Source organism: Vidua chalybeata, chromosome 3 (genome assembly GCF_026979565.1).
Source record: "Vidua chalybeata isolate OUT-0048 chromosome 3, bVidCha1 merged haplotype, whole genome shotgun sequence".
Classification (NCBI taxonomy): Eukaryota; Metazoa; Chordata; class Aves; order Passeriformes; family Viduidae; genus Vidua; species Vidua chalybeata.
The window spans coordinates 88,548,854-88,567,360 of NC_071532.1; the positions used below are offsets into that span (position 1 = coordinate 88,548,854).

At 42.3% G+C, this 18,507-nt stretch overlaps 2 protein-coding genes across 6 annotated transcripts in view; both read right to left on the reverse strand.

Annotated features, from left to right (window-relative positions):
* Nucleotides 1–1,486: 1,486 nt before the first annotated feature.
* Nucleotides 1,487–9,515, reverse strand: BAG2 (BAG cochaperone 2). Its single transcript, XM_053939535.1, has 3 exons — nucleotides 9,254–9,515; nucleotides 3,298–3,407; nucleotides 1,487–2,338 (listed from the first exon to the last, which is right to left on the reverse strand). Exons 1-3 carry the CDS (start codon nucleotides 9,412–9,414, stop codon nucleotides 1,938–1,940), a joined length of 672 nt encoding a protein of 223 aa, XP_053795510.1. The 5' UTR covers nucleotides 9,415–9,515; the 3' UTR covers nucleotides 1,487–1,937.
* A 4,524-nt stretch (nucleotides 9,516–14,039) lies between these two features.
* ZNF451 (zinc finger protein 451) overlaps nucleotides 14,040–18,507 on the reverse strand; it is a 33,195-nt gene continuing 28,727 nt past the window's right edge. For all 5 annotated transcript variants that reach the window (XM_053938042.1, XM_053938044.1, XM_053938043.1 and 2 more), the window contains exon 15: nucleotides 14,040–17,054. In XM_053938042.1, the coding sequence (XP_053794017.1) occupies nucleotides 16,999–17,054 (56 nt within the window). In that variant the 3' untranslated portion in view covers nucleotides 14,040–16,998. The remainder of the gene's footprint in view (nucleotides 17,055–18,507) is intronic.

The following is an 18,507-nucleotide window of genomic DNA, read 5'->3' on the forward strand; positions in this document are numbered from 1 at the left end:
ATTTGTGTCTGCCTCTTTACGCAGGTATCTGAAGAATATCAGCAGTAACATACTCCTGCTTCCTCTTGCATGCAGTTTTGAACACAGAAAATCAACACCCTGCTAAGGATTAATTGGCAGTGTTTTAGGCTCATTCCAGAGGCATTAGACTAGATGACCTTCATCAGGCCCTTCTAACCCACCTCTTCTGCAATACTGTGATAGCACAAGTGCTATAAAAAATAAAAGTTCTTCTAGGTATCAGAACAATGAAGAGGATCTAAGAAAGAAAACAAAAAGACTTTTTGCCTGAATAACCTTATAATGGCCTTGAAAACCCAAATATGAAGGAATAGTCTAAGCAACAAGAAGCTGTCTTCAACTTAAGTGTTGCACAGCATGAGTTCTGAAAACATCCTAGGCTGTGTATTACTGTAAAGGGTGTTAATAGTGTTGAACAGCTTGAAGATTTTTTTAAAGTGAAATTACAGAATTAATGTCACCAACTCGTAGAAACTTTTCACAATCTCAAAGCTGAAACTTGAACTGCATTTGAAGCACCCACCTGAAGTGCCATTTCTGCAAATTAAATGCAGTGACAGTGACCTTGTAGTGGCTGAAGTTTCCAAGGACAACTCTAGTTTTCCTGCAGAACCCCTGAGGCCATTTAAGGCATTTAAAACCACAGGGCTCCTGACTGTTTGGCTGTGCAGGAGCCTGATGTGCAGGGTCTCACCGTGGGCTGGTGCCCTCAGAGCATCCAGCTGTACACTCCAGCTGTGACACTCCAGCTGTAACACCCTAGGCACTGCCACCAAGGCAGATGTGGTGGGTGGCATCACTCAGAGCCTTTGGGCTCCCTTCAGCTGAGCTTTAACCTGAGGCAAGTTCAGCAGGCTGGTGGCTCAGCCAGAGAGCACCCTGCTTCCCCTCAGGGCACAGCCACCCTTGGGTGAAGTACTGCAAGACTGGCCAGGCTCCAGGGGGTGACAAAATTCCAGGCACACCCTAAAATCTGCAACTTTTGACCCACAGCCACAGAGCTCAGTGCTGATGTGCAGCAGTTACTGTGAGTGAGAGAGTGGAAGATAAACCAAAAACCACTCACACAAAGAGGTGAGTAATGCTGGATGTACAAAGTACCATCCTACACAAGACACAAATACAGTGTTTGCCTGGTGAGAAGTCAAAATGTTTTGCTCTGTGGCTGCAGAGATGATGAAAAAGTGGAGTAGTAGCTGATGTAAAATTCCCCTGTCTATTATCTTTTAAAAAACACACAGCAATCTCAAATGAGCTTGTGGGAGCAGAATGGTTCACCAGGCATGGGGATTTTGAGTCAGGTAATTTCTAGCCGAGCTAGTGATCCCTGGGATACATATGTTGCTTTTCACTTAGTTACAAACAAGGTAGCTGTCTATCTCTAGAAAAGTATTGTGATCGGTTTATTAAAATATTCAAAAAGTGCAAAATTATAAATGGTAATGAGTAGGACACTGTGTTGTTTATGAAAATACCATAAACAGTTTATTAATTCTTTCGATTTATTGCCATAATTTGTCTTTTGTCCCCAAAAGTCTGGTTCACACACTACGTATACAGGAGAGAAAAGCTGAAATCTCATGATAGGACAAAACAACTTTAGCTTAAAAAACCCAGGAGAATGGAGGAAAGGCTAGATTTTCAGTTTCTGTCAGTTCAGCAGAAGCACAATTACAATTTGCAATAGAGCAGTATTGACTCTACAGAAGAACTGATAGCATTCCTTACTGCCAAAAGAACTGCCAATGCTACCAAAACCCATTAAATGCTTGCACCTCGCAATCAAAGATACTTTGGTGTGTGTGGATGTATAGATACGTGTGTGCTCGTACAGAGAATTCTTTTCTTGGCTTCTGTGTGCTTTTTATGGGCACTTGCTCATCCTGTGGTTTGCCAGAAGTAGCCAGGAAGATACGTTAATCCTGTTTGCTGTTGCAAGATTGCCGAACGGATGATTTCTGATGCTCCAGCAACGTGATGGACTTTTCAGAATTTTCCAAGTTTCTGAGCAGAGTCTCTAGGCGCCTTTTGATTTTCTTCTGATCCTCAATGGCACATCCGATGACCACAGACTGAAATTTCTGATCGATGGGTCCTGCTGGCACGTCGGACGTGCACGCACCATAAAGTGACATTAAGCGCATTTTGGCGTCTTCCAAATCATCCAGGAGTTTATTGACGATCTCATCAATCATCTTGGTGGCGTGCAGAAGGGATTCCTGCTGCTGCGCATTGCGGATGGTTTCTACGGAAACCTCCACAGTGAGGGTTCGGCCCATCAGGCGATTAGCAGTCAAATTAAGTTCTTCTCTCTCACCTCAATTCAAAACAATATTCTTGGTTACAGGCAAATACTTTCCTGTGCAAATAGCATCATCAAGACACTCAAACTGCTATAACTTAGCAGTAAACAACTTTTTTTAAAGTAAGTGACAATCAACAAGATTTCCAGAAGGCGGAAATGAGCTTTTTACATTTGCCCAAGTCATACTCGTTTCATATAGTATTATTTGAAATGAGGCATTAAACTCTACTAAAATTGTAAGCAATGTTTTTCCACTGCTGACACAATGCTTGCTGTGTCACTTCAAAGCAAAACATACAATATTGTGAGGAAACACTCAGTAACAGAACTGGCTCATTATGGACTTCTGAGCCATTCTGAGGGAGAGATTTAGACAATAACCCAGAAGGCCATAAAGAGAGAACTAGATATAATAAGAGGCCATGAAAAAACTGGTTTTCTATTTTCTGAAAGCATAGCTGCTTTTCAAAAATATGAAACATAGGCTCTTCAAGAGCCAATAAACTAGCCATTTAAAGCACCTAATAATCAGGTTTAGGGAATATATTTAAAGACATGAATCACACAACTATGACAATGATCTTAATCATCAGGTGCTTGCAGACTGTACACTTTGTAACACTCATGCCTGTCCAGTAGTCAAAGTCATTTTCAACTGTGTTATCATCATCATCAATGTCTCTCCCCCAGGAGAGCAATGTTAATCTTGATTTTGAAAATGTATCAGTGAACTGAGTATAGGCTTTCACATACACAGTAGTGACATTCCTGGTAGTCCATCCATCTAAACAGCATGGATTTAGTCAAGAAGAGGAGATCTCAGGACAATGAGTGACACTTCAACAACCTCAGCTGGCTCCAATGCTGCACCTTTACCAGCAGCAGAGAGCTGCTCACAAAGAGCTGCCCCCTAAAAGGTGGACTGATTAGACCTTGGGTCAGTTGGAGGGTACAGGAAAGCAGCTTCTCACCTTCACTGATGTGCCTCATATCCTGGCTGTTCTGTATATTGTGGATCATTTCAAGCAGAATTTCTTTCTCTTGCTCCATAGCAGATGCTGCATCACGGAAAGCCTCTACCCTGTACGTGGTTGAACCAAACAAAATGTTTAAATAATAAAATAGCTGTTCACCTATATAGCTGCAAGGAACTCTTTATTTTAAACTTCGGCTTAGAGTAAGTGCAGTCAGGTCTTAGTTATCCATGAGACAGACTGACTTCATGACCATCTCTATCTTAACTTCACTTTTCAAGACTCGGTATGATTAAACAAACGGAGGGGCAAACAGAAACAACAGCAATTCAATCAGACTTCAATCTTTAATTTTACTGACAGTGCTGTTCTATCCTACTCTGTGGTTATCTGGATATGCAGAGCCTGATGGTACTACAGCCCCATAGCAGAAGTTCTGTAGCCAACTGGCAATTATTATCAGCTGCCTAACTGGGAGAGAAAGGGACCAAGTCCCCATCAGGGAGCTTGGCAGTGAGGGTGGCAGCTGCAGAGATGGAGGCAGCAGGGGGCCCTGGCTCCCTGTGTGATCGCCAGGCCAGCAGAACCTATAGAGTCCACCTGCAAAGCAACAGACACTCCAGAAAACTGCAGCGTGCCAAACCACCCCTTTCACAAAAGAGAAAACCCTGTGAGTGGACAAAGCTCACACACTTTCATTAACATGACAAGGCTTTCCCTGATACAAGTGGTGTGCCTTGGTCACTGGGAGAAGATGCTGGACTGCCTGCTCCCATTCTTACTGGTGCTTTCCATGGAATGATGCTCACTGTGACTCACACGGGGAGGAAGCTTCTGTGGGAGCAGCTCCTGTTTCTGGGCTTGCAAGGAAGCATGAAACTCAGTCCCTCCTGAAACTAGACCCCTACTCCAGTCACATTACTGTGCTGAAACTCACATGTAATGCAGTGAGGACAAGGGGAAAGTCCATCAGAGACTGCTGTCCCTGTAACTATTGGTCCTGGTAAGGTGTGTGGTTCTGTGCCCACAGCCAGCCCTCCTCATGGCATAAAATGCAGACTCAGCTCACCATGGGCAATGTGAAAATGTTGCATGAGAAATCTGTGTCCAGTTTCTTAATTCATGTCTTACTCCCCACCACACCACAGAGGGGGCTTTTGCATTCAGCTGAATAATGGAAAAGAACACTGGAGAATTCTAATGCAACACTTTATTTGACCTGATACAAAAAGGGAAATGTCCCACTCCCTTGGCTTTTCTCTGAGACTTGAGGGTCTTGCAGAGAACTTTCCAAGCTGGAACTGGCTACAAGAGTTGCACCAAAACCATCAACTCTGCATTCACAGGCCACACAGAAAAGCAAGAGTATCATGTGAACCTGGCTGATGGTTTGAGATGCTTACAATGCACAGCTCAGGAGGTCTAGCTGCGTCACGAGAATCCATCCATCTATACTGAAATGTTTAACAAACCTGGCCAGAAAAGGGGAAACAAACCAAAACATTGTTAAGTCTCTTAGGTGCTCTACACTCTTCAACATTTCTGGGTGCTGCCCTGAGACAGCAGTGGCTTGTTGCTGTCTCTGCAGATGAGGGCACATCTCCTGGGACAAGAACGGAGCTGCTGCTCCTTCCTCACAGGCTGGCTGAAGGCAGGTAACTTCAGGAAAACAGCAGTAAGAGAAAAGAGGGTGAAAGCAGAGGAACAGGAGCATTTGAGGATATAGTCACTCTTCACATGCAGCCTGCTCATTAAATGATTCTGTTTTACAAAATATCTAGCCCAATTTAATCAGTGAAAGCACAGGCTTCAGGTCTTGCCTTTTATGTTTTTTCTGAGGAGGAGTGGGAAAAGCTAATGCAATGCAAATTCATGCCAAGAGCAAATACTTTTAATTATTATTTTGGACTGGTTAGTAAGAGCAATGAGGCAGGTGGAGTAATTTCATACTTCAGATGTCTCTACTTTATAATTTAGGAAGTCTACTAATATTTTCAAAATGCCTTGCCATGCCTTTTTAAAAAACCTAGTTGCTGGAAAGTTGTAAATTAAAATTCTGAAGTGCAGACTTTCAATTTTGATAGTGTTTTAAAATCAGATTTTGTATATCATTGTACTGACATAAAAACTGAAGTTCTGCCTTCAACAGATAGATCAGTCCATGATTTCTACTGGCTTTGCTGGGTCCTAGGAAGAATGTGGAAAAGCTGCATTGCAGAGATGTATCCTGAATTGGTACAGTTCTAAAGAGATGCCTAAAATCTCATGGCTTCCAAAGGCCAGTTTGGTATGTGAGGTAGGACCTAAAAGCCAAATTATCAGAATGAATGTGTACTGCAAAAAAAGAAAAACACAGTTCACCAACTAGAGCTTTGATTGATATTAATTTACTAAAGGTAATATAACCAAATCTTAAAACTATTTTATTTGCAGCTTCTTCAGAATTATTTTTACCATTTCCTAAACTGCCATGTAGAGTGCCACACAACAACGGGACAGGGTCATTTCACAACAGTGCTCTAGTGGGAAAAAAAAAAAAAGCCAACAAAAAATGTAAACCAGTCACACCAACTTCAGAAAATAATGTGTCAGGATCACACCACGCAGTCAGTTCTCATAACATCTTTCCTAAAATGCATGGTTTCTTAACTTCACAGGTTTCTGTAAATCTTTCCTTTCCTTGTGTGGGGGACCCAAAAAAAACAGTTGGAAGATTTAAACCTCTAACAGAGGTGACTGATGTGGGAAGGCATGGAAACACAATCCAAGTCTCAAAAAAACAACCAACCAAAGAATAAAAGGTGAAGAAAAAAGAACACAAAATACTCATATTTATTTATAATAAATAAATACTTATATTTATTTATAATTGATAACTAGGCATATTTATGCCTAGGCATAAACTAGGCATATTAGTAAATAATAAGGCATATTTAAAAATAATTATAAATTAGGCATATTTATGCCTAGTTATAAATTATTTTGAAGCAGCAGTATGGTCTTTTTTCCTTAGAGATGAAAACCTCCAATCATATTTTTACTTGGATTGTATTTGTTGCTTTGAACATCAAATAAATATTCCATCTATTACCTAACACTGAAAAAGAAATTCCTTACTTCTGATTTTCCCTGTTTGTGAGCAATTAGCTGAGCAATGCCTTTTTTTGCTACATACCATTTACATGAGCAGAGCATTCCCCTGAGAAACAGGTGGACCAGGCTGTGCTTTTGTTTCCAGATGAGAAACTTGACACCCGCTTTCTTAGGACAGCTGCAATAACTCTGTCCTTTAAACTAATGACTGACTTAAACAGCCCACTATTAAAGCCCACGTGCTGGAGGTTCAGATAAGTTTTCAAAGAAAATAAGAAACATCTGAGGATGGAGCAGCTTTTTTCCTGAAACGGAGCTAATCAGGCACACTGGAAGAAGACAAAACAGGGGGTTTCACCCTGGCATCCTCAGCTCCTTCAGCTGAGTGTCCATTCCCAGGTAAGCAGTCCTGTGAACACTGAAATGAATGGTGGCGGAACATGGCTGATCCAAAGAATAAGATAAAAAGTACAAAAAATGAAGATAAAAAATACCCAGCAAGAATCTGACTTACCTCGTGTATCATCACACCTATAACTGTGTTTTCATTTAACACAACCAACAGAACACAGTGACTCATAAACAGAGCCTCTGGTTTGGCTTCCAGCTGCTCCTGAGATATCTTGGCAGTCACGGCAACACGAAGGTCCAAGCCCTTACAAGGGGCAAACGTGCCACCTGCCCCCTCGCCACCTCTGCCTCGGGCACTCGCTCCTTGGCACTGCCTCCCAAATTAATTCCCCTTCCCGGCTCACTTTCCATACAGAAGAAATCCCCTCTGCAAACACCTATCAGGGAGGTACAAAAATACCCCATTACTGTTAGAAAATAAGCTCTGACAGTGGAAAGAGAGAGAGGAAGGCTGTTCAAACTGGAGCAGTTTACAATGCTTTTAAACTGAAAGAAGGTAGACTTAGATTAGGTATTAGGAAGAAATTCTTCACTATGAGGATGGTGAGACACTGGAACAGGTTGCCCAGAGAGGGTGTGGACACTTGGAGGTGTTAAAGGCCAGGCTGGATGTGGCTCTGAGCCACCTGGTCTACTGAAAGGTGCCCCTGCCCTTGTCAGGGGGTTGGAGCTAGGGGACCTTTAAGGTCCCTCCTAACCCAAACCATTCTGTGATCCTCTGATTTCCAGAGGGATGAGGCTTGCTTCAGAGTTCAGCTGACCTTAAGCAACTTGAAAACTGAGGATTGTTGAGGGTTTTAATTAAAGGCTGTAGATCAGTTTGACAAATTTTCACTTATTGTATTTACAGGCAACTTCTTGAGGGTCTATAGCAAAACCAAACAAGCTGGAGAAGGAGAAAGTTTGGAAGTTTTTCCTCCTGTCATTCAAATAAATTTGTAATGAAGCATGTTGATTAGCTGTGAATAGGAAAAAACCGTAAGACTTGAGTGACTTTTATCAAATTAGACTTTTTTTTTTTCTCATTACTATTCCACATTTAGAATTATGGCCGTCTGAAAGAACCACAGCAAACTGGGAAGTTTAATTGAGGGTTTAATTGCTGGCTAACCAAACTGTCTGCTTTGTTTCAGAGTCACTCAGCAAATCTAAAACACATTTTTGCATATTCTCATGCTAAATTTTGGATTATATATTCATCATACGCCTAGACCTGGATGTAAGCAGTGAGACTTGTTTGCAGACAGTGATTTTGTTTAGTCAAATTCAGAGAAGTCTGCAAAGGACTTCAAGGAGATTTAATCAAGCTAAGTGAAAGGCTAATATAACAGCACATCGAGTCCACTCCTGAATAATGCAAAGTAATGCAGGCAGAAAGGGGAAATAAAACTCCTGCATCCCACAAAGCTCTTTTAATTACAGGAAAGTCCTGGAAACATTCTGAGTGGCTCTATGAAAGCTGCTGATCAATATGCAGCTGTAATGAAGGAAAGGGTGTGTTGAAACAGTACCAGAGGAGGTGAATCAGTGGCATCCTGCACATCCATCCACCTCAGAAAGGACACTATGTAATTTAGCAGAGCTGAGAGGACAGGGAAGATGATTAAAGGCAAGGTATCATCTCTCATAAGACCAAACCGGGAAAAAAGTCAAATGGTATTATTTAGAGAGCGTCAAATAGCAGAAAAAGTTAGGAGATGTCTTAGAACAATGATGAAATTCACATAGCATTTACAAAAACTTTGGAAAAACACACCTCAGCTGCAGAATGCAATGCTGTTCACATTTTATAGTGACACGTTTTAATACACCTCAGAGAGGAGGTGGACACAAACACAACAAGAACATCCACAGCTGAACCAGTAAGTGCAAAGGGAGGTTTGGAAGACAAGAAGCCTCACACGCCAGCATACAGCACTGCAGCTTAAAGGCTTGCCAAAGTCTCCGAGCGCCTGAATGACACCATGTTTTATCCTCGGATTTCCTGTATCTCCTTATAAAACAGCTGCCCGCAGGTGCGGGATAGGGGCGACAGGGTGGGACGACAGTCACGATGCACCGCGGGCTCGTACCCGCCGTGTCACAGCACGCAGAGCACAGCCCCGTCTGCTAAAGGCTCCCCACACCCTGAAGGGTAACAAATCCGAAGCAGCCCTTCGCGCTTTCTCTGAAAAACGTCTACTTTCATACATTCGTATAGATATTCCTACTTTCGTGTATTTCCAGGCCACGCTAACTCACCTTTGAGCAGCAGCTCCCATTTTTAAACTTTGCCCCCCATGGAGGAGAGCCCTTTTTCCCTCGGTCCCCTCCAGAAGCCTCACACCGCCCCCCCCCGCGCCCCAGCCCGGGGAGGGCTCCGCGCCCGCCGCCGGCCCGCGGTGCGGAGCCACCGGCCCGGGGCCAGCCGGCTCCCCGGCCCCTCCCAGCGCCCGGCCCCGGGCCCCACCTGAGCTCCAGCTGGTCCAGGTTCTCGAGCAGGCGGCTGGAGCGGTCGGCCATGGAGGTGGAGCGGTAGAAGCGGCCCCGGAGCTGCCCGCCCTGCTGCTGCGGCTGCGGCTGCTGCTGCGCCCCCTCGCTGGCCTTGGCGCTGATCCTGGCCTGGGCCATCCCACCCACCGCTGCCGCCGGCGGAACCTCGCTGCGGCCGCTCCCTCCCTGCGTCCCGCAGGCGGCGGCGGCGGCCGAATGCCGGCACCTCGCTCATGGCCAAAGAAGGAGCCGCCCCGCCGCCGGCCCCCGCGGCCACCCCGCCCCCGCGCCGGGCCCGCGGGCGCCGCCTCACGCAGCGCGGCGGGGCCGCCTCGCCTCGGCCGGGGGGCAACGGAATCACCGGACGGGCCAGCCTGGGAGGGACCACGCTGGGTCATCTGGTCCAAGCTCCCTGCCCCCTCTCGAGTGAGGGAGACTCCACAACCTCTCTGGGCAATCTGTTCCGGTGCTCGATCACCTCGACGGTAAAGAAGTTGTTCGTATTCAGGTGGAACTTCCCTTCCTGCGCATCAGTTTCTGCCCATTGTCTCTTGTCCTATTACTTGGCACCACGGAGAAGAGGCTGCTCCATCATCTTGACACCCATCTTTGGGTACGTAATCACACTGATGAAGTCCCCTCTCAGTCACCCCTTCTCGAGGCTGAACAGACCCAGCTCCCCGAGGCATTCCTGGTAAGAGAGATTCTGCAGCCCCTTGGCTGAGTTAGGTGCCCCGGGAGCTCCCTGTCTCTTGTCTCTGCCCTCTCCGCACACAGCCATGGAGGCCGCGCCTGGGGCTGAGGCCGCAGCAGCCGAGTGTTCCCGGTTGTGACCGACACCGCAGGGTCACCTGCACCTGCCCCTCGCAGGTGTCCGGCCACTGCACACCCGACACACGGCAGCCGTGTGGCGCCTCTGCTCCTCGCTGTCACCAGCTGGGGCACAGAGAGACCCGGGCTGTCCTGCTCCTGTCTCCACTCCTCTTTGTGACAAAAGCAACAAAACCTGGACCAGCCAAAAGCAGCAGGAACTCTGGCTGTAGTTCAGCCAGAAGCTACGGGAGGAATAATGATGTTTTCAATATCTGTATTAACTTTGTGTGAGATGGGAGCTATTGGTATGAGGATTTGTGTTCCGGAACTGGTCTGTATGGTTGGTTCATTGGTTTGCTCTTTCATTAAAGAAAACAAGAAACCCACAACTACCCAAATGTTATTCTTATTTAAGGCTAATTAAACAGTAAACTACAAAACTGAAAACAGTGGAAAGTGCGAGAAACAGGAGGAGAAAAAATAAAGGGCTTTAAAAATCCAGAAGATTGAAAGGAGAGAAAAGTTAAACCAGAGACAGCCCTTACTGCAAGCAGAACCTAAACAAAATTCCAAAAAAAAAATAAAAGAAAAAAAAAGGTTCTTTGGATACTGCTACTTACAGTGCATCTTTCTCCTGCCAACTGCAAGAGCCCCCTACTACTTGCAGAAAAGCAGCTGTTTCACCAGCTGTTATTGTAAGATTCTACAAAAAAAGCTTACTGGAAATAAAAGTGGTTTATATTCTCTTTCTGTGCCAGAGAGAAAAGATACATCTATTTCATGGTAGCCAAGGTAGTTGATCTACATCTAGTAATGACTTGTCCCAAGAACATATTTAATTTGCCTGTATGAAACGGCTCCTTCTTTCTCACAAGCACCAGCAATTCAAGTCACACATAAGTTTTACTTACCACTACTGTGAGTATTTAAAAAGGAATTTGCTTATCCCAAAAGACGAAGCTTGGGCAAATACCCCGTGGCTCCAACAGACCAATTTTTGGCACCCAGCTAAGGGGGATTTTGTTGCACAGGGATACTGTTTTGTATGCTTATCCTGCTGTGATTGAAAATAGCTGTTTTCTCAGGCTCGTCCATTCAGAATGATATCATGTCCCGAGTACTCTCGTTAAATTAATTGCCTGAGTTTTCTTTGTTTTACATGGTTGGATAAGCAAGGCTCATTGCCTGTGAGCTCATAGAAATAGCTTCATTTGAACAATTGTTCCATCCATCTCTCTACAGTCTCTAGAGAAGATAATTAAAAACCATTTCCCACCCCAAACAGAACCCATTTGTAGCCATGACACATAGTTTGCTACCATTTATTTCCTAGGATCCTTCTATTCATCCCATGCCAATTTATTAAGCTTCAATTAGATTGGGTTTAAAAAGCAGAAATCAAAGTAGCTGAGCAGCTCTGAACACTTTTTTCCTCCACAGGTAAACAGGGGTTTAATTCCACACAGTAGAAGTTACAACAGTTGAATCAGAGGCACAGAACAGCTCTAAGTCCAAATGTATCACACTTGACTTACCCTCTTTAACAGCAAAATGACACTTTACAAAAGAAAGAGGAATAGCAAAACTTTGGAAACAAAATGCAAATTTAAAAGCAAAAATGGTCTTCCAGGGCAAGTCTTGAAATTACTACCTGTAAAAACTGAGATATTTTCCCTTTCAGAGACTTGGAAGGACCTTGAAAACTGCTTTTCCTGCTCTCTAGAGTAGGTTGCCCCCACCCCCTCTATTTTTGCCGAGGTATGTAAAGGGACAATTGGCATCGCTTTTCCAAAATAATAACTGGTTGGTCTAGAAAGATTGGAGTCCAACCCTACAGGAAGGAATGTGATTTATAGCTGAGTTGGAGGAATTTTGAGGACAAAAGGCAGGAATCGAGTCCTTCAGGGAGGCAAGGAGGAGGAAGGGCCCCCACACATGAAAAAAAGCACGTATTTCATTCTCCTCCTTGCCATCACTGGTGAAGCATGTTCAGGACTGCTGGTGATGCCATGCTACATCCCTGTCTTCTCCCATGTCCCCACATCTGTGGCCATGTGAAAGACTGCACAGCCCTGCTCTCGCTATGGGCACCAGCAAACACATGAGAAGGGGGTGTGTATCCCATGGTTCCTGCATTCCCATCACAGCAGTGAAAACACTGGCTGTCTCCTGTTTAAAGCACAGCGTTGTAAAAAATGGGTGCTGGTTGCAAAACAGCAATGAACAGAAGTCTCATTCACATGCATAAAGTCCCTTGAGACAGCAGAAAGAGCAACTTTCCCAGGTCTCAGACATCTGATGTAGAAGTCCCAGAGCCAGGGAGATGACCTACACCAAAAGCACTGCAAAATGTAACACTACTAAAGAGCACCTTAGTTCCAGCTTTGCCTTATTTCAAATCCTGATATATGCCTTGTCACATACCCTAACACTTATATGAGCTGTCATGGAACAGGATCAAAGAGAAAGTCCACACCCAAGAAATGCCATGCAGGATTATTTTCCTGCCTTCACCTACAGGAACTTAGTATTTTCAAGCTGAAAGAGGGGAAATTTAGTTTAGATACTAGGAAGAAATTCTTTTCTGTGAGGGTGGCGACGCACTGGAACAGGTTGTCCAGAGAAGCTGTGGATGCTTCATCCCTGAAAGTGTTCAAGGCCAGGATGAAAGGGGCTCTGACCAGCCTGGTCTACTGGGAGGTGTCCCTCTCCACAGCAGGCTGGAACTACATGATTTTAAAGTTTCTTCCAACCCAAACCATTCGGTGCTTAAGAACCTTCCTTGTGCACAGGTATGCTGGAAACACAGCAGTTCCCAGACGTGGCTGAAGGATGCATCCATGGATCAGGCCAGCCAACCAAAACCAGCCTGCAGTCTCCCCAGCACCGCAACAATAACAATAAAGATGGGCCAACCTGACTTTTCAGGGTATGTTTTCCATCAAAACACATCTGCTATCACAGTAGGCTGCCCCCTCACTTCACGCCTGCTGAACCTGTGCTGCTGTGTCTTTACTGCTGTTCTTACCAATGCTAATTAAAACTAGCCTGGGTTTGCCTCTGCACGTTGCAGTTGTTTTACTGTGTAGGCAAGCCCCGAGGTCCCAGGCCTGTTAGAAGTCTGAATGAAGCCCTCTGTCTCAGGAGCAATCTGAGAGCTGCTATGACCATTTTGGGGCATGCAGCAGTTCATTCTCACTGGAGCAAAGTCGACGATTAAATGAGGCAGTGCATTCTGTACAGCTGCAGATGCTCAGTCGATTGACAGTGGAGCTCTGAGCTAAAAAGCAAAGGGAAGGACTACCAGAAATTAGGATATTGCAGTCAGTGAAAGCCAATTTGCACAGATTTACAAAGGGAACTTTACATTAAATTTCCATGCACGCAGAGCATTGCTGTTCAAGTACACACTTGGCATGTTCTTGCCATTTGCCAAAATTTTTCTGACTTGTTTACATCCACTTTTAGAATTATCTCAGGCCATATTATTTGACCCAGATTGTTACTACTGAGCACCAAATCCCTTGAACTAAGAATTTCTACAGGAAACTTCAAGAGGTTTAGAAGTACCAATGAAAAATGCAGATGCAAACTTTTCTAAAGCTGCTTAGCTGGAAAGAATTGCCAGAAAGTATATTTGTGCTAATGTAAGCCAATTTTTCTGAATTAATTTTGAAACAATTCATCATTCATCCTCCTCATCTCTTTCCAATTTACAGCAGTCTCTGTAAACATAGCCAGGACACTGCAAGCAGATGATAGAACACTTTCCTTTTAAGAAACATGATGGCGTAACTTCATACCTCCATAAACTTCACTATATTTGGTAAAGATTTCATAAAGGTTTGCATTCCATGATCACTACAGGAGCAGTGGTGGTCATTTCTGTATTCCTTGAAGAGCTATGAAAATTAACCCACCACCCAAAACATACATACAAGACAAGTATCTTAGAGTCAGCCAATCTCTCTTTTTAATATTATTAAGTAACAGAAGCAACCAGGCAGATATAACACTTCAGTGCTCCAGTGACTTTACTAACAGTTGCACTGGCTTATTTGTCGGCTCACCTTGTATCTGAATATGACCAAAAAGGGATTTTGTTTCGTAAGAATTTGGTACACAGAGCACCAAAGAATTAAGAGCCTTATACCAATCTCAAATTGTCACAATTTCAGTCTTGTAAAACTTAACACATATGCCATTCAGAACTTAGGAGCACTGAAATGAACAGTTGGTGGTAGTCAGGTAGATTAGACTTTTTGCTCATTAAAGATAAAGAAGCACTACTGAATTACTCAGTCTAACCAAAGATGAACTCAAACATCACCACAAAACCAAATGCTCTTGAAAAGGGCATGAGAAATCACTTCTAGTACAAATGCACTGGGCAAGCCCCTTTTAAAAGACAGGTTGTGCTTGTAAATGCAGGCAGATTTCTCAGCATATGAAGGACAAACCTCAGAAATTTCAGCCAGTTAAACAAGACTCACCAGACAAAACCACTGAATTCTGAAACACATTTACAAGACAACTTTTTCAGTTGAAGGTGTTCAACCACAAGATGCTGGTGAGTAACAAGTCACATGTCTGTACATGCAGTGTTTTAAGAATCCAATTTTCTCTGTTCTTCGGGAAACAAGTATCACAAGCCCGTGATGGCAGAAAATTTCACAAAGAAAAATATGAATTAAGGGAGAACCTCAAAGAGACCAAAATTTTCTTGAAAATGAGGCCAAATTTCAAGATGTTGCTAATTCTGAAGACTACTGTTATAAAAATAATAGAGAAACTAGAACTCTATTTAGTTTGTTTTATAAAAGCCAAAGCAGCAGTGGTTGGGATTTGCCACTTGTTTTGGTAAGCAGATGACAAGGCCAACACAATGTGTTTAATAAGTGGAGCTTCAAGTATACAGAGTATGTGTGCACACAGGACTTTTTTTTTAATGCAACCAATTAAGTCATGGCCTATCAGGTACAAGCAAACTTTACATTTATGACAGAATAAAATGTTATGAAAAATAAAGCACATAATAAAATTCTAACATAGCAGACTTTCAAGATCTATCCAGGTTTTAAACACTATGGAGCCAAAGAACTTTCTCAGAAACATCTTTTCATGTGAAACGAATTTGAAACTTCCGGATCTATATAGAAAAAAACCTGCCCAAAAGCTTCTATAACTTAGATGGAGATGCTTTTGAAGATGAAAATTGTTTTCTGTTTCATTCCACTCTTTAACAGAAGTACTGGGAAAAAGGGTGGGAAAAATTCTGGAACTGATTTAAGCTAAATACAGTAGTAAATTATGTAGCTAAAGACAACTCAAAATCTCCCAAAATAGGGCTTTCTCAGGAGCAGTGCAAACTACACACCTGCATTTTATCAGAAGTACAATTAATCCAAGACTGGCAGTAGGAAAACAAGCAACAGGCACAAGGGGAAAACCACTAAGAGGTCCTGTTCACCCTGTAACACTTGGGAGTCACACTCAAATGCACTCTAAGTGTTCGAACTATTTTCTGGCATTTGAACAGTTTTTTCAAGCTGTATGATTGCTAATGAGTGCTAGATACCTCACTAGATTCTTCCTTCATTCTACTTGCTTCAGAGATAGCAATTATATCAGAGTAATGATTAGAAATACACCAGTGTCAGTCTTCCAGCTTTTCTAACCATGATGACAAACAGCTGTAGTTATGCTGATTCTTTGGAATAGTGAGAAAAATCCAGCTCTCCCCTCATCATATTCTCCACAAAAAGTATCTACTTGCATAATGAGTATTTAAGGATACAACAGGTAGGTAGAAGCAAACTCTCAAGGTGAGTGAATCATAAAAAAGAATTAGGCTGGAATTTTATTACACTGAGATATCTTACTGATTGACAGCAATCATTAACTGAATGATAATAGGCTGGTAAAGCTAGACAGTTTGCATAGGTATTTTAAAACAAAACTGAGAAAGATGACAGATAATTTTAAACACAAATAATTTCACAGTAAGGACAGTACAAAAATAATTAGCACATTTACATTCACTTATCCAATGCCACCTCTTCATGAACAGAAGAGAGCAAAGACCATAGTATACAGAAATATTACAGTTTAAATTTTCTCACATGTATTCCAAACAGAAACTAGGAAGTTTATTTAGATTCTGTTCCCTTAAAAGGTTGTTCCTGCTTTAGGTAAGGGAGAGGCAATGAAGTCGTCAAACTTTAAGCCATCAAATCCAAATACTCTACCAGTATTGAAAAAGTAAACACATTTATACAAATAAAGCTGGTAAACTAACTATACAGCCTGTGGTCCTGATTTGGACATTTATAACAAATAGGACAGAGACAAAATTATGGCCTATGAAGTAAAACCAGCCACAGGCAAGAGTTAGGCCATATGTTCAACAACCCTGGGATCTAAGCTTCTCTTTATAACAAGATTAGCCAGGCAAATCTGAGATAACTGGAGTTTACTATTTTTATCTGTTGCAAAGACCACATGAAAAAGTAAATAAAGACAATGACATTTTGTGACAAAAAAATTAAATACAAGAACCAATTTAAGAAAAGAAACCTGAACAACCAGGAACCCCAAAATACCTAGTAAGACCAGCCTACTAATTAGGCAACAATTTCAAACAGCTAAATTGGAGAGACTTAGTCATCACCCCTTAGAAACAAATATGAAAAGGCTTAAAATTTTATTTTTATCAAACATAACACATTGCAATGAATATGAATAAACTCCAGCTGTACATCAGTATGACAGAGGACATCAGATTATTAATCTAACAATTACAGACACTTCAAAAGAGGCATTTCTGAACCCTTCTAAATAGACAGAACAAGCTTCCATTTTTGTGAGCAGTTCTGATGGCATGGTGTTAGTGTACTGAAGTATCTTCATTTACATTTCCTCAAGGCTCCTTTTGATAGCTTCTTGCAGTTCTACATCTTGCAGTTCTGTATAAACAAAAAAAGACTGTAATGTCAAACTGCAATTGATAACTAGCCATAAACACAACTACCTTAATATTACTACAAAAAGCATGAACTTACTTCTGTGGGCAATGTCAGTAGACTGCAAAAAAAACCCAAGAAACAGATGAAAATATTTTCTCTCCTTGTTTTATGCTATCTTTTCAACACTACAAAATGTGGAAAGCACCTCTACAACTTTTCACTGTATTAACCAGAAGCAGTCCAATGATTAGTATAAGACCATAATTTCAACTATGTATTTACTGGTCAAACTAACAGCAAGATTAGAACCTGTATGTATGCACCAAGAAAAATAAATCATATTAAAACAAAAAACCACAAACACATAACAAGCAGAGAGGTTTCAGTATTTTCATTCCAGTTCCTCATCCAGATATATGCCCATACCTACATTCTGACTTGGCACCAGTGTTGTCACTCTTACTAGGCAGTCCAGAGAAGTAGATAAAAAGTCATTCTCAGCAGTAAGAATAATCTAGATCAGGGCTGTAACAGGTTTCATGGTGGGGAGGAGAATCACATTGCACTCATCTGACTTCTTAATCTCAAACAGCTTTCATAATACTCAAAAAAGAAACTCTGTTTTTGCATTACACTGAGGTTGTTTTGGGCACTAATTGCTTGCTGCTAGTGATCAAAAATCATAAAGTTGACATGGTTTGTACATACAGCAAATATTAATATCAATAATATAGCTGGAAAATTAAAGCAGCTTTCAGACACACTATCATTCATTAATTATTCATCTTCTGATTTAGGAAGACACAAGCACATCCTATTAAAAAGAAAGATCTGTCTTTCTTATGAAAAAGGAAATAGAATTTTAAAACTTTAATAATTGTTGGGCTGTTGTATGTGAGGCTGAGATTTAGAACAAAGATCATATCACTGACTGCTCTCTCATGCATTTGGACTTTCCTGTAATGTCCAGAACTACTGATAACAGACTTGCTTAAAGAAAAATACTACATGCTCACAGAAACAAACAAAACCAAACAAAGACAGAAAACCATTTGCAGACAACTGCTTGCATTAAAATATGTTGTTATTTAGCTACTAGGCCTGTTCAAAAATACAAAATAAGGTCCAAGCTATGATTCATGTGAAGCCAGTGCTTCATAAGTGCCTCTGCACTGCAGCATCACAAGTGGGACCTCCTGCATGGACCAAATGCCACTGCTATCCCAGTACTAGGGGGGCCTGAATGCACCAAACTTTCAGTGCTGGAGATGAGTGCTGGACATTTAACAACAGTGTTTAGTAACAGCTGGTAAACTTACAACTGAATAAATTCTGGGAACATAAGATTCAGTAATCAGTTTTATGACTGAGCTTGTACAACTTCTTTGGGTTTTTTTAGTTTATTTCCATGAAGTAGAGGGGCAGAATCAAGTCTTTCAACAATAAATTATTT

What these genes read in the sequence shown, in the direction of transcription:
- BAG2 (XM_053939535.1), bottom strand. Translation starts at nt 9,414, where the DNA reads ATGGCCCAGGCCAGGATCAGCGCCAAGGCCAGCGAGGGGGCGCAGCAG. An exon ending in CTGGACCAGCTGGAGCTCAG is followed by an intron (nt 3,408 to 9,253) that starts GTGGGGCCCGGG and finishes AACCACGTACAG; the next exon opens with GGTAGAGGCTTTCCGTGATG. An exon ending in TATGAGGCACATCAGTGAAG is followed by an intron (nt 2,339 to 3,297) that starts GTGAGAAGCTGC and finishes TTTTGAATTGAG; the next exon opens with GTGAGAGAGAAGAACTTAAT.